Source organism: Poecilia formosa, unplaced genomic scaffold, assembly GCF_000485575.1.
Source record: "Poecilia formosa unplaced genomic scaffold, Poecilia_formosa-5.1.2 Scaffold235, whole genome shotgun sequence".
NCBI classification, from domain to species: Eukaryota; Metazoa; Chordata; class Actinopteri; order Cyprinodontiformes; family Poeciliidae; genus Poecilia; species Poecilia formosa.
In genome coordinates this window covers 7,799-20,107 of record NW_006800174.1, presented here as the reverse complement: position 1 = coordinate 20,107, position 12,309 = coordinate 7,799, and the positions used below count along the sequence as shown (strand labels likewise).

The 12,309-nt window shown below is 35.3% G+C and overlaps 5 gene segments (V, D, J or C); 3 read left to right on the top strand and 2 right to left on the bottom strand.

The window, feature by feature from the left end:
* The window catches only part of LOC107838275 (Ig kappa chain V-III region NG9-like), a 16,692-nt gene extending 16,034 nt beyond the window's left edge, over positions 1 to 658 (top strand). Inside the window, 2 exon segments of the V gene segment in view lie at positions 18 to 128; positions 282 to 658. Of these exon segments, the coding sequence occupies positions 80 to 128; positions 282 to 589 (357 nt within the window).
* An 861-nt stretch (positions 659 to 1,519) lies between these two features.
* On the top strand, positions 1,520 to 2,424 carry LOC103149713 (Ig kappa chain V region 3374-like). The segment is given in 2 exon segments: positions 1,520 to 1,667; positions 1,775 to 2,424. Coding segments are annotated over 2 exon segments (369 nt in total).
* Positions 2,425 to 3,974: 1,550 nt separating this feature from the next.
* On the bottom strand, positions 3,975 to 6,537 carry LOC103149758 (Ig kappa-b4 chain C region-like). The segment is given in 3 exon segments: positions 3,975 to 4,480; positions 5,317 to 5,433; positions 6,348 to 6,537. Coding segments are annotated over 3 exon segments (633 nt in total).
* Positions 6,538 to 8,030: 1,493 nt separating this feature from the next.
* Positions 8,031 to 8,771, top strand: LOC103149714 (Ig kappa chain V region 3368-like). The segment is given in 2 exon segments: positions 8,031 to 8,241; positions 8,350 to 8,771. Coding segments are annotated over 2 exon segments (357 nt in total).
* Positions 8,772 to 9,260: 489 nt separating this feature from the next.
* On the bottom strand, positions 9,261 to 11,179 carry LOC103149757 (Ig kappa-b4 chain C region-like). The segment is given in 3 exon segments: positions 9,261 to 9,726; positions 10,821 to 10,922; positions 11,164 to 11,179. Coding segments are annotated over 3 exon segments (444 nt in total).
* Positions 11,180 to 12,309: the final 1,130 nt, after the last annotated feature.

Sequence of the window (12,309 nt, the reverse complement as noted above, 5' to 3'; positions counted from 1 at the left end):
GCTCCAGCTGTTAAGAGGTCAGAGTTGATCAGTGGCTGTCCAGGCCTTTCAGAGCCACTGACACACCAGCAGCACAACGATGATGTCACTGACTCACCTGCTGACCATCCTGGGGCTCCTGGTTCAGGGTGAGACTCTGATAGGAACTTGTCTCAGGATTCTTTTCGCTGTGATTAAGAAACATCGAAAAAGAATCCAGTGAATCCTCCTTTTCATGTGAAACCTGATCGTATTTCTTTGATCTGGATTTGTGTCAATATCTCTCTGTGTCATGTTTTTAGGTTCCTCAGCAGTCATCACCCTGACTCAGACTCCAGGATCTCAGTCTGTTACTCCAGGACAGACCGTCTCCATTAGCTGTAAAGCCAGTTCAGCTGTTGATGATGATTTGCACTGGTACCTCCAGAAACCTGGAGAAGTTCCTAAACTCCTAATCTATGAAGCTTCTTCACGTTGGACCGGAGTGTCTGATCGTTTCACTGCAAGTGGATATGATATTGATTTCACTCTGACCATCAGCAGAGTTCAGGCTGAAGATGCAGGAGTTTATTACTGTCAGCATGACGAGGAAGTCCCGTTCACACAGTGAAACAACGCTGTACAAAAACCTCACGGCTGCAGAGGAACTGATCCACAGCTGCACTGGAACACAAGTTGTACATATAGAGAATAAAATAAAAATTTTTATACAAATCTAGGACTGTTGATAGTTAGTGATGGTAAAATTCAGATGTTTCAGAGAGCTAGTTCCAAACAAGAGCAGGTTTTTCAGCTTTTAATTTTAACTCATATTTAACTCATATTTTAGCTCAACTTTTTGTTTGATGATTCCTTTTGCATTCAGTGTTCCCTTTATGTGTAACTTTACCCTAATTTTATGTGTTTGTTCTGTGATGAAAGCAGGCTTTCTTAATTTTGTATAATATTTTAATTAACTTTTCATTTTGAGCAAAACAGTGCAAAGAAATCAAATAAACCCATGAAAAATAGTTTATTATATCATATAATAAATAATATATTTTAAAATGCAACCAGATTTTGCTTTGCTTACAGGTGTCAGTGTCAGTATTTTTAATTCTGAAAGTAAGAATTGCAAAAACACATAAGACAAGACTTATACTTTTTCAGGTTAAAACACAGAAATATTATGTATAAATAATATGTTTAATATTTGAAATATGAATGTTTGAAAAGGTATTGGCTGGAAATATGACAAAAGATCAGATAGAAAGATTCCCCACCATAAGATGATTGCAATATGGTGAAACTTTCAGATTTATTTGAAGATATCAGTACTTAAAGATCATAAATAGAGTTGAGCAGATCAGCATTTATGTTTTACAGTAAATGGCAAAAGACCACAAGTATGAGCTATATCAAATTACTGAAATGAAACTGATTGGTTAACTGATCAATAGCAGAGTGACCCTGTGACCTGTTGACCCTGTGACCTGTTGAAGTCATTCACAGCATTTCCATAGAGCCACTTTGCATCAGCAGCTCCATGCTCCAGCGCTCTGGGAGAGTTTATAGTGCTGACAGTTGAACACTGGATGACTGACAGCTGTCCTTCATCACAGCAGAAGACACAGAAATCCTCCTCATCATCAGAAACATGACTCTGATCTGCGTCCTCATCTGGACTCTCCTCTGCTGCTGCTTCACAGGTAAAGTCCAGAGAATCCAACTCCTCTCCTCTATGAACATCTGTCCCTCTGAAATGAAGCCGACTAAACCATGAAGCTGCTGCATGTTTTTGTCTCTGTGTCCACAGAGGTCAGAGGTCAGGTCACTGTGACTCAGCAGCCTGCAGCACTGAGAGCTGATATTGGAGGATCTGTCAGCATCAACTGTAGGATCAGTCAGAATGTTTACAACAACGACTTTTTAGCCTGGTACCAACAGAAAGATGGACAAACTCCTAAGCTCCTCATTTATTCTACCAGCTCTCGAGCATCAGGGACTCCAAGTCGTTTTTCAGGCAGTGGATCAAACTCTGACTTCACTCTGACCATCAGTGGAGTTCAGGCTGAAGATGCTGCAGTTTATTACTGTCAGAGTTACCACAGCGGCGGGGTGTTCACACAGTGAAAAACAGTCGTACAAAAACCTCCCTTGATCAGACTGAACAGAAACTCCAGCTGGATGTTACAGCAGACACTGACACAGCTCACTAAACACAAACACACAAAGAGTAATGATTATTTATTGGACATATTTTTCCTGCATAGTTAAATTCTCATGAATAGTTCATATTGAAATTTGTGGCTGGTTTCCCATCAAGGAATACAGCCTGGTATGTTGAATAACAGCTAACATGGTTTGTTGTGGATAAGAGTTAACTTTTCATATTTAGATTTTAATCTCTTTGCTTAACACAAAGCATGATTCTGTCAGGAGTTTACTTAAACTCAGATATATTTGTTTTGGAATAATTTTCTTTACAAAAAACAACATGACTTGAACAAAAATTAAAATTAAACACTATCTATGAGTCAGATATTAGACATGAAATATCTTGGTTACAACAGAAAGAGGACAAAATTCTCCTTGTGTTCATAATTTGTTCAATAGAAACAGGACTCTAAAAGGTTCTATAATTATAAAAATAAATCAGAAAAAAAAACAGTAGTTGATGTTTTCCTCCTTCACTCAAACTGAAGTAAAACTACAATAAAGGCTGCAGCCTCAACCACTGAAGAGACCGATACACTTTATTGGAGGCACAAAAATGATAAAATATTTTTATAGCTACACTTCTGGACTAGTTGGATATCAGACTGACCTTTTCACATAGTTTACTTATTCTTGAAATACTGGAATATTTAAAACAGAAAGTTTATATTTATTAAACAATATATAAAATAAAACTGAAAATATGGATCAAAAGTAAGATGTTTTTACATTTTTCTCCATTTTCTTCACTAAATCTTAACATCATATCTAAACATTTAAACACTCATCTAAAATTCCCCAACTGTGGTAGAAACAGAAAAAAAACATAAGAACAAATGTGCAGCATATCACTTCACACAAACCCTGTGTTTATTTCTGTTTCCATTTGATCAACTGCTAACATAGTATAATGAATATTATAAGTTTCCATTTTATGAAGTGTATTAATAAAATCCAACATGCTTTCTGTTAAACAGAAAACAGAGGACTTACTATTTTCAAAGAATTAATATTCCATGTATGCTGATTGGTTGTTTTTAAAGAGATTCCTGCCTCATAACCTTAATTTGTTGATTTAAGAAGAAATAAACGTCTTAACAAATTAAATTGTATATCTAAATTTGCCAAAAGTATTAATAATATTTGATACGAGAATGAAATAAATATGTACAAAGCATTTAGGAAATATTTTCCTGTTGTTGGAATCATGAACTTCAAAAGAATGCATTTAACATGAAAAGTGAGAGAGAGAGCTGTTTGGGGAGCATATAATATGTTTTTTTAAACCATCACACTCCCAATGGGTAAAATGAAAAGATAACTTTAAAAATAAATTTGTAGAGAGTGTTAGTTACTGTCTGAGCCACTTTAAATAAATTGTGTAATGGAGACCAATGCATCTCTGAGCTTCAGTCTGAGTTTGTTGATGACAAGTTTTCACCATATAAAAGCTGCACACCTTATGGAGACAGTCAAATCTATGTACTGGTAGAGGAGCTTTTAATGGAATTGTTATTGTTTATTGGCAGTATTTCACTGCAACTTACTGTTGTTGAAATATATAATTCATAATGGTGATATTTTTCTACTGTTGCAAACCCACCATTGATTTCATATATTCATAATTGTTTTTTTCATTTATTGGAAATGATACATTTTTGACAAAACTAAACAATAAAATGTGAGAATATGATGTATTTATGAAAGTGACTTTTCAAAAAAAGAAACCTGGACAGGAGGAGAAATGCATTTTAGATTTTTTCCTAAATGCTATTTATATTCACACAAACAAAAAAGTTGTCAAGTTTTGTGTTTATTGAAGATATTTTATGAAACAGTTAACTATTAGAAGATATATTTTTGAAAGTAACCAAATTAAATGAACAAGTATATAGAATCAGTTTTTCAAGAACTATTGGATTCAAATAAGCAAATGTGAAAGATCACACACAAAGTAAGAACAATTTGCGTGAATCAGCTCAGGACTGGGAGCACTGGTCTCTTCTCAGTGTCTCTGTGACTGCAGACTGGGAGCCCTGGGAGGCCTCACAGGTCACAGAGCCCACCTTCCTCCACTGGTCTGCAGGGAGCCTCAGGGTGCTGCTCCAGCTGTAGAGGCCGTCATTCTGCAGCACCCCGGGGCTCTTGTTCTCCTCCCAGGTGAAGCTGCTGCTGCCGTCCAGCTTCCAGGACAGAGTCCAGTCTGAGGGGAAGCCCTTGTTGGCCAGACACATGAGGGTAACCTGCTGCTGCTGCAGCTCCACACTGGAGGGGGGCAGCACTGTCAGGGTGGGGCGGGTATCACCTAGGAGACACCAATCAGGTTAGAGAACAGGAACCAGGAAGGCATCATTGAAATGACACCAGGATAGTTTCACTATGAGAAAGTTGAGTTTCTATATTAAAATCTTTCTGCCCGATGTTTTTCTGCTCCAACAGTTACTGAGACTCTTTGTTTCACTTCCCTTCAGTAAACCTCTCATGCATATCAGCACAGAGAGAAAATCATAACTTTATCCTGAATAAATCATCAAAGAATACATCAAGAATCATTGTGACTTGTAGTTAATATCGGTCTAATACATATTTTATACATCACATTAATATATTTCAACATTTCCAACATTTTGCTTCATTCTCTTTTCCAAATTGAATTAACAGTTATTCAAAAGATGCTCGGTTGATCAGTTCTAGAATAGATGTAAAGTCTATGAAGACTTTCAATCTACCTAAGTAGACTGAAAACATTTCATGTGAGATTTAATTTTTAAACTTTGCAGATTATTTAAACATAGATTTAAAATAATACCCATAAAAACAGAGTAATAAATAAGATTTCTTTTTATCTTGGCAAAATTTTTTATTTGGTCAAGAAAGGTCAAATAAATGGCATAATTCCCAAAATGTTTAGTAATAAACTGCTTTTAATATACATGTATTTCTCAGTCTTAATGATTAAATAATATTCACAAATTCTAACAAACAGATTTGAGTTTCTCTTGATTAGAATATGAATATTTTCAACAAAATTAAAAATTAATGGAAAAAAACTTTTCACTTCTTCACATAAATGAAAGTATCTGGAAATAAACGGCAGGATCATTTAATATTTAATATTAAATTTAGTAAAGAAAAACTTACGTCCAACATCCAGTCTGGTTCCTCCACCGAACGTGTACCACAGTGATACAAACTGGTTGAACCGTCGTACAAAAACCTCTGACTGTAGAGACACGGCTCTCTGACTCTGACACAAACATATTTATCAAAACATTTTTGTTGTTAGTGGAAACTTATCAAGTAGTATGAAAATAAAGCAACAGAATCTGAAGTCAACATTGTTAAACTAAAAATTTTAAATGTCCAATTTTCAAACAATTTACTGCGTTTAACAGAATAGATGACAAACTATTGTAAGGTCATTTTGAAGGTTTGTTTTTAGTAAGTGGGCAGCTGGTATCTTACATTAATCAAAATTGTGTACGGATATTTTATTAAAATATGCTTTTGGTCTTGAGCCATTTGTATGATAAAACTTGTCTAACAAACAAAGGTCCATGTTTGCCCAGTTTGGATCTGGCTCTCTGCCTTTGGAGTCTGGATGTTTCTTTCAGTCCCAGAGGACGAAAGAAGACGTTCTTTTATTTTATTGTGTCTTGTAAGCTTATGTGGGCACCTCTTAAAGGTTGTATGACACATAGGAAAATAAAAACTATTTTATTACTAACTACTATCATCTTTCTAAAGTAATCAGGTGATCATCTCTCTGTCAAAAAATATATAACACAAATAACTTCATGATTTAAAAATCACACTAAATATTTTTTTAAAGGCTTTTTTTTCAAGTTTTTCTTTCTGTTAATTATGATGATTTTTCACTTAAAGTTCATGAGAACATGACAATTAAATAAAGAGAAGATTGGAATGAAAAGCAAAATGCTTTTCAGAATAAAATATGGGATTAATGAAATGTATACAATACACAATGCTTACAATACATAATGACACATGATTTTCAATTGATTCATTGATAAATATTATCATCACATAGATCAAAATCCTTGTTGGACTCATTCACAGCATTTCCATAGAGTCACTTTGCATCAGCAGCTCCATGCTCCAGCGCTCTGGGAGAGTTTATAGTCCTGACAGTTGAACACTGGATGACTGACAGCTGTCCTTCATCACAGCAGAAGACACAGAAATCCTCCTCATCATCAGAAACATGACTCTGATCTGCGTCCTCATCTGGACTCTCCTCTGCTGCTGCTTCACAGGTAAAGTCCAGAGAATCCAACTCCTCTCCTCTATGAACATCTGTCCCTCTGAATTGAAGCCGACTAAACCATGAAGCTGCTGCATGTTTTTGTCTCTGTGTCCCCAAAGGTCAGAGGTCAGGTCACTGTGACTCAGCCTGCAGCAGTGAGAGCTGATATTGGAGGATCTGCTACCATCAACTGTAGGATCAGTCAGAATGTTTATAGCAACTATTTAGCCTGGTACCAACAGAAAGGTGGACAAACTCCTAAGCTTCTCATTTATTATACCAGCACTCGAGCATCAGGGACTCCAAGTCGTTTTTCAGGCAGTGGATCAAACTCTGACTTCACTCTGACCATCAGTGGAGTTCAGGCTGAAGATGCTGCAGTTTATTACTGTCAAAGTGCTCATGTCATCAGCAGCCAGTGGGTGTTCACACAGTGAAAAACAGTCATACAAAAACCTCCTCAGTCAGAATGAACAGAAACTATGTTGCTGCAGCTTCCAGCTGCTGCAGAAACTGATAGTTTACTGAAATCCTCCACATGAATACACACAAATGTTCATGAAGCTGTTTTAAAATATACAAGAAAAATATAAAGCATCACTCTAATCTGAATGATATAAAGCTCATTTGGTTGACAAAGATAGGGTAGCTTAAAAAACAGTTCATTTAATTTGATGACAAATTGATAGAAGTAAGAAACAAAAATGCCTTAGCATTTTTAATTTGGATTATTTTCAAAGTAATTTGGATTATTTTCATCTTTAGCATAATTAATTGATCAAGTAGAACTACGTGAAATAAATTATAAAATATATAAGTTGATACAAATCCTAAAATCATTTGTAGTTACTTTTGGAATAGCAACAGCCACAATGTAAAGAAAAAAAAAAAAAAAAAAAACTACATACAATCAGTTTAAATTAATAAAATGACCTGAGTGATGTCAACAGTTTAACTTAATTGAGAGTTTAGGAAAATTGTGTTTGATTATTGAGCTTTAGCTTCAACTTTTTGTATGTGGAGGAGAAGATCTAATATTTTAAAACTGAAAAGAGGAACATCATAAAAATGCTTCAAATAAAAACATCAGAATGTTGTAATCATATAATAAAAAATCAATCAATCAATCAATCAATCAATCAATCAATCAATCAATCAATCAATCAATCAGTCAATCAAATTTTATTTGTATAGCACATTTCAGCAGCAAGGCATTTCATAGTGCTTCACATAATTAAAATAAAAACAGCATATGACATTGAAAAAAACAGTGAGAAAGAGAAAGACATATAGAAAAAGATAAAAACATTAAAACCAGCACCCCTTTTAGGACTTCAGTTATATGTCTTTTAACCTTGGCTCTAACTCTCTGGGACTTTATTCAAAAACACCGTTTGACAAGGACTCCAACCTCTAGGTTTTTAGTTGAAACGCCATCAACTGGGACTCTAAACCCTGTAGGACTAGAGTTAAACGTCATTTAACAAAAGTGTAAAGATGAAGTATATCAGAATTACAAATAGAAGAAAATAAAAACCTCTTTAACCCAGAGTATTTTCTTCCTCTATTTTAATTTATTACAACTTTCTGAGTAGTGAGGAGGAAATCTGATGACATGATGAGCTGAGCTCCATGTGACTGAGTGTGTTTGCATATGTGTCCTGCCTCTCTGCTCCAGCTGTTAAGAGGTCAGAGTTGATCAGTGGCTGTCCAGGCCTTTCAGAGCCACTGACACACCAGCAGCACAACGATGATGTCACTGACTCTACTGCTGACCATCCTGGGGCTCCTGGTTCAGGGTGAGACTCTCTGCTGTAGCATTACATAAATTAAAACCATGAAAAACTACTGTTTTACATTTTCTATAAATATTAACCATAAATGTGTGTTTGTTTCATGTTCTAAAGGTTCTTCAGGAGACATCGTCCTGACTCAGACTCCTGGAGCTCAGTCTGGTGTTCAGGGACAGACTGTCTCCATCAGGTGTAAATCTGACCGACTGATTGGTGATGACATCAACTGGTATCTTCAGAAACCTGGAGAAGCTCCCAAACTTTTGATTTACGATACCACAGGACGTCAGTCTGGAGTTCCTGAGCGTTTTCGTGCAAAAGCAGAACAGACTGACTTCACTTTAACCATCAGTGGAGTTCAGACTGAGGATGCAGGAGTTTATTATTGTCAGCAGCATAACAGCTTCCCGTTCACACAGTGATACAAGGCCTTACAAAAACCTCAGAGAGAAAGAGGAACTAATCCAACTCAACAAGGTGCAGGGAAAAAAAATCATTTTAATAAGCTAAAGACAAATTATTTAGTATTAATTAATTACAAGAGAAATAAAGTTTCTGTTTGAAAGCTTTATTGAATTCAAGTTTTAATTAAAAATTTTAACTGAATAGTTTCAACAGAAGAGAAACTAAATTCAGTCACCACAAATTCATTATAAAACTCTTTTCAAAGATCTGCACCATTTCATTTCATAAGCATTCAACTAGAATTTGGAGCATTTTTCATTATCTAAATGAAATTTGATTTAAAGGTAATTTAAATCTTATTGATTTAAACATTTCCACTCAGCACTGCAGGCTGAGAGATGAAACAATCTGTAAAGAGTTAAACCAGTAAAATTATTTGCTCGGTCACCTTGCTTGATACCACTAGTTATTTGAAAATAAATAAATAAATAAATAAATAAATAAATAAATAAATAAATAAATAAATAAATACAATTTATTATAAACATTTCCATTGACTAACCATTTCATTTTTAGATGGTTCTAATTTCTAATAAACAAATGACAATAAATGTTATTGTTTAAAGAAACCAGAGTTTATTTAAAAGAAACATTTTCAAACTGGAGAAACATTTTTGTTTTTACAGAGAGAAGACCAAGAGTGGTAATGTAATAAAACTGGTAAAAAAACACAATGAAAAAGAAAAGAACAAGAATCAGCTCAGGACTGGGAGCACTGGTCTCTCCTCAGTGTCTCTGTGACTGCAGACTGGGAGCCCTGGGAGGCCTCACAGGTCACAGAGCCCACCTTCCTCCACTGGTCTGCAGGGAGCCTCAGGGTGCTGCTCCAGCTGTAGAGGCCGTCATTCTGCAGCACCCCGGGGCTCCTGCTCTGCTCCAAGCTGCTGCTGCTGCTGCCGTCCAGCTTCCAGGACAGAGTCCAGTCTGAGGGGAAGCCCTTGTTGGCCAGACACATGAGGGTAACCTGCTGCTGCTGCAGCTCCACACTGGAGGGGGGCAGCACTGTCAGGGTGGGGCGGGTATCACCTAGGAGACACCAATCAGGTTAGAGAACAGGAACTACAGATGTTAACCAGCAGATACTGTGTCATGGTTACAGTTAGTGAGGGGTTTTCTAAAATAAGAAGTTTCTGCCAGATGTTTTCATGCTTCACTCATCACTTACTGACAGATGTTTCACTTCCCTTTAGAAGACTCAGATCAGCAGAAGTAAAATCACCAAAGAATTTTAAAATAGCCTACAATGAAAAATTTGAAGTAGTCTTACATTTAATATAAGAAAATAAGAAAAATATTCAGAATCTCATGTTTAATTGCAACAATGCATTATTTTATGATTGCAACAAATATTTGTGAATTCAATAGATTTTAAAGAAAGAGTTTCCATTGAAACAAGAAACAAACTAAAGTTTTCTCTGGCCGTTTTCAACAGCAGATTAAGACTGATTTGATTCCATCGATAACAAGTTAGGTTATTGGTGGAACCAATAAAATCTGCTCTCTCAGAATTTATACACCAAACCACCAAACTTGCTTAAAACGTTTAGTAAAGCATTAAATTGAAAACATTGACAAACTTACCAAACGTCAGTCTTGACATTTTTTTCAGAAGCAACATTTTATATAATGTGAACATAAAATATTTCACTTCATCTTGAAGTGAGATTCTATTTTTATGACATAAGAAAGTAATTATAGCAAATATATAATTTCATGCTTTCATTTACTTTTAAACATGCCAACATTTTTTAAATCTTAATATTAACTTACTTCCAACCTCCAGCCTGGTTCCTCCACCAAAAGTCCACCACAGTGATACAAACTCACTGAGGCGCCGTACAAAAACCTCTGACTGTAGAGAGACGCAGCTCTCTGACTTTGTCTGATTAACCTAAACCTACAAAACAAGATTAAACTAAGATATTTTTTACTACTTAGATCAAAATTAACTTGTTACACTTTGTCGTAATTTGGGATATAAACTATCACATATGTTCTGTATCTTGAAACTTTCTTTGTAAAACATACAATAATGCATCTTTTCAAGCCTCAATCTGTCAAACAGAATTAAAACAATACAATCAAGTAAAACTAAAAAAGCAGTTTTATATTTGACTTACTTCCAAACTCCAGTCTGGTTCCTCCACCGAACGTGTACCACAGTGATACAAACTCACTGAGCCGTCGTACAAAAACCTCTGACTGTAGAGAGACACGGCTCTCTGAACACAAACCATGGAGAACTAGAATTTTTAAGATTTTTGAAAACTAAAAACGTGAAAAATTAAAACTCATACTTTCTTGTCTAACACAGTTTGATGTAAGAACATTTATTGTTAACTTGAGAATAACTAATAAATTTATTTACATCTTACTCTCAATAAAATATGAACTACAGATATTTTTAGTTTTTCTAAAATGGAATAAAACATACAATTAAAATAGCCCCATGTTTATTCCCACCCAAAATGACGATCATGTACTGCTATATAGACATTGTTCCTCTTTAAGTTGAAGTAGGTTTACTCTGTTTATATTTCTGACATTTAGATCTTGATGTTTTAGATGAGAATGTGAAGTAAAATGCTGTCATCCAGTCATAAAGAAGATCAATGGGCGGACCAGACACAACTTATGAGTCTGGAAATGGATGTAAAAAAGTCTGAAAATCATGTTAAAATGACAGTTCTGCTGTTAGGAAAGGAGTCTACAGGTTGAGATGATTGGAAAAAACGGTTAACATGAATATAGAGCATTATGACCAAGAGAATTCACCTCCAAAAGCAGATCATAAGTTGCTGAAACAAGTCTCTAAAATATAATCAATAGATCCACAGAATGATCTTGCTACTGTTGATATGAAAGGAAATTCCACAACAATCAAAATAATGTGTTTTAATCTTTGTGAGGATGGTTCCAAGACGTAATCTATGCTCTCAAAATAATAAGTAAATATAACCTCTGGAGTAATGACTCTTTGGACACGAATCAAAAACCGAATTATCTGAACGTAAGGAGATGTGACACTTCAGTCACATAAAGCACTACAAGATAAGAACCTCATTCTATCCTTGAAGCATGGAGGGATAACTGTTATGGATTGAAGTTGCTACGATGCAGCAGAAATCAGCCCCATTGAACTCTACAGTGTTAAAAATGAGGGATCAGAAGTTAAATGTTGGGATGAGAGAAAACAGGGAAGTATTCACTGATTTATTTAAAACCAGCCATGGGGAATGTGAAATGTTTTTATAGCTCAGATACAACAGAAGTATTTGATACATGTAATCTAATTTTGTGTTCTTTAACTTTAAAACTATGTAGTTTACCTTATATAACTGGTGTGTTTCTTCACCTGACCTACAAGTTTTAAATAAAGCTGCTTATATGGCCTTAACTGGCCTATTTTCTCTTTTTAATTTAGTATGTTAATGTGTTTTTGTAGATTATTTCAAAAGTCAAAACCATCTGCAGTTCAGAGAACACGACGATAGAAACTGAGGCCGTTATAAGAGAACATGTAGAGCTGAGCTCCATGTGACTGAGTGTGTTTGCATATGTGTCCTGCCTCCCTGCTCCAGCTGTTAAGAGGTCAGAGTTGATCAGTGG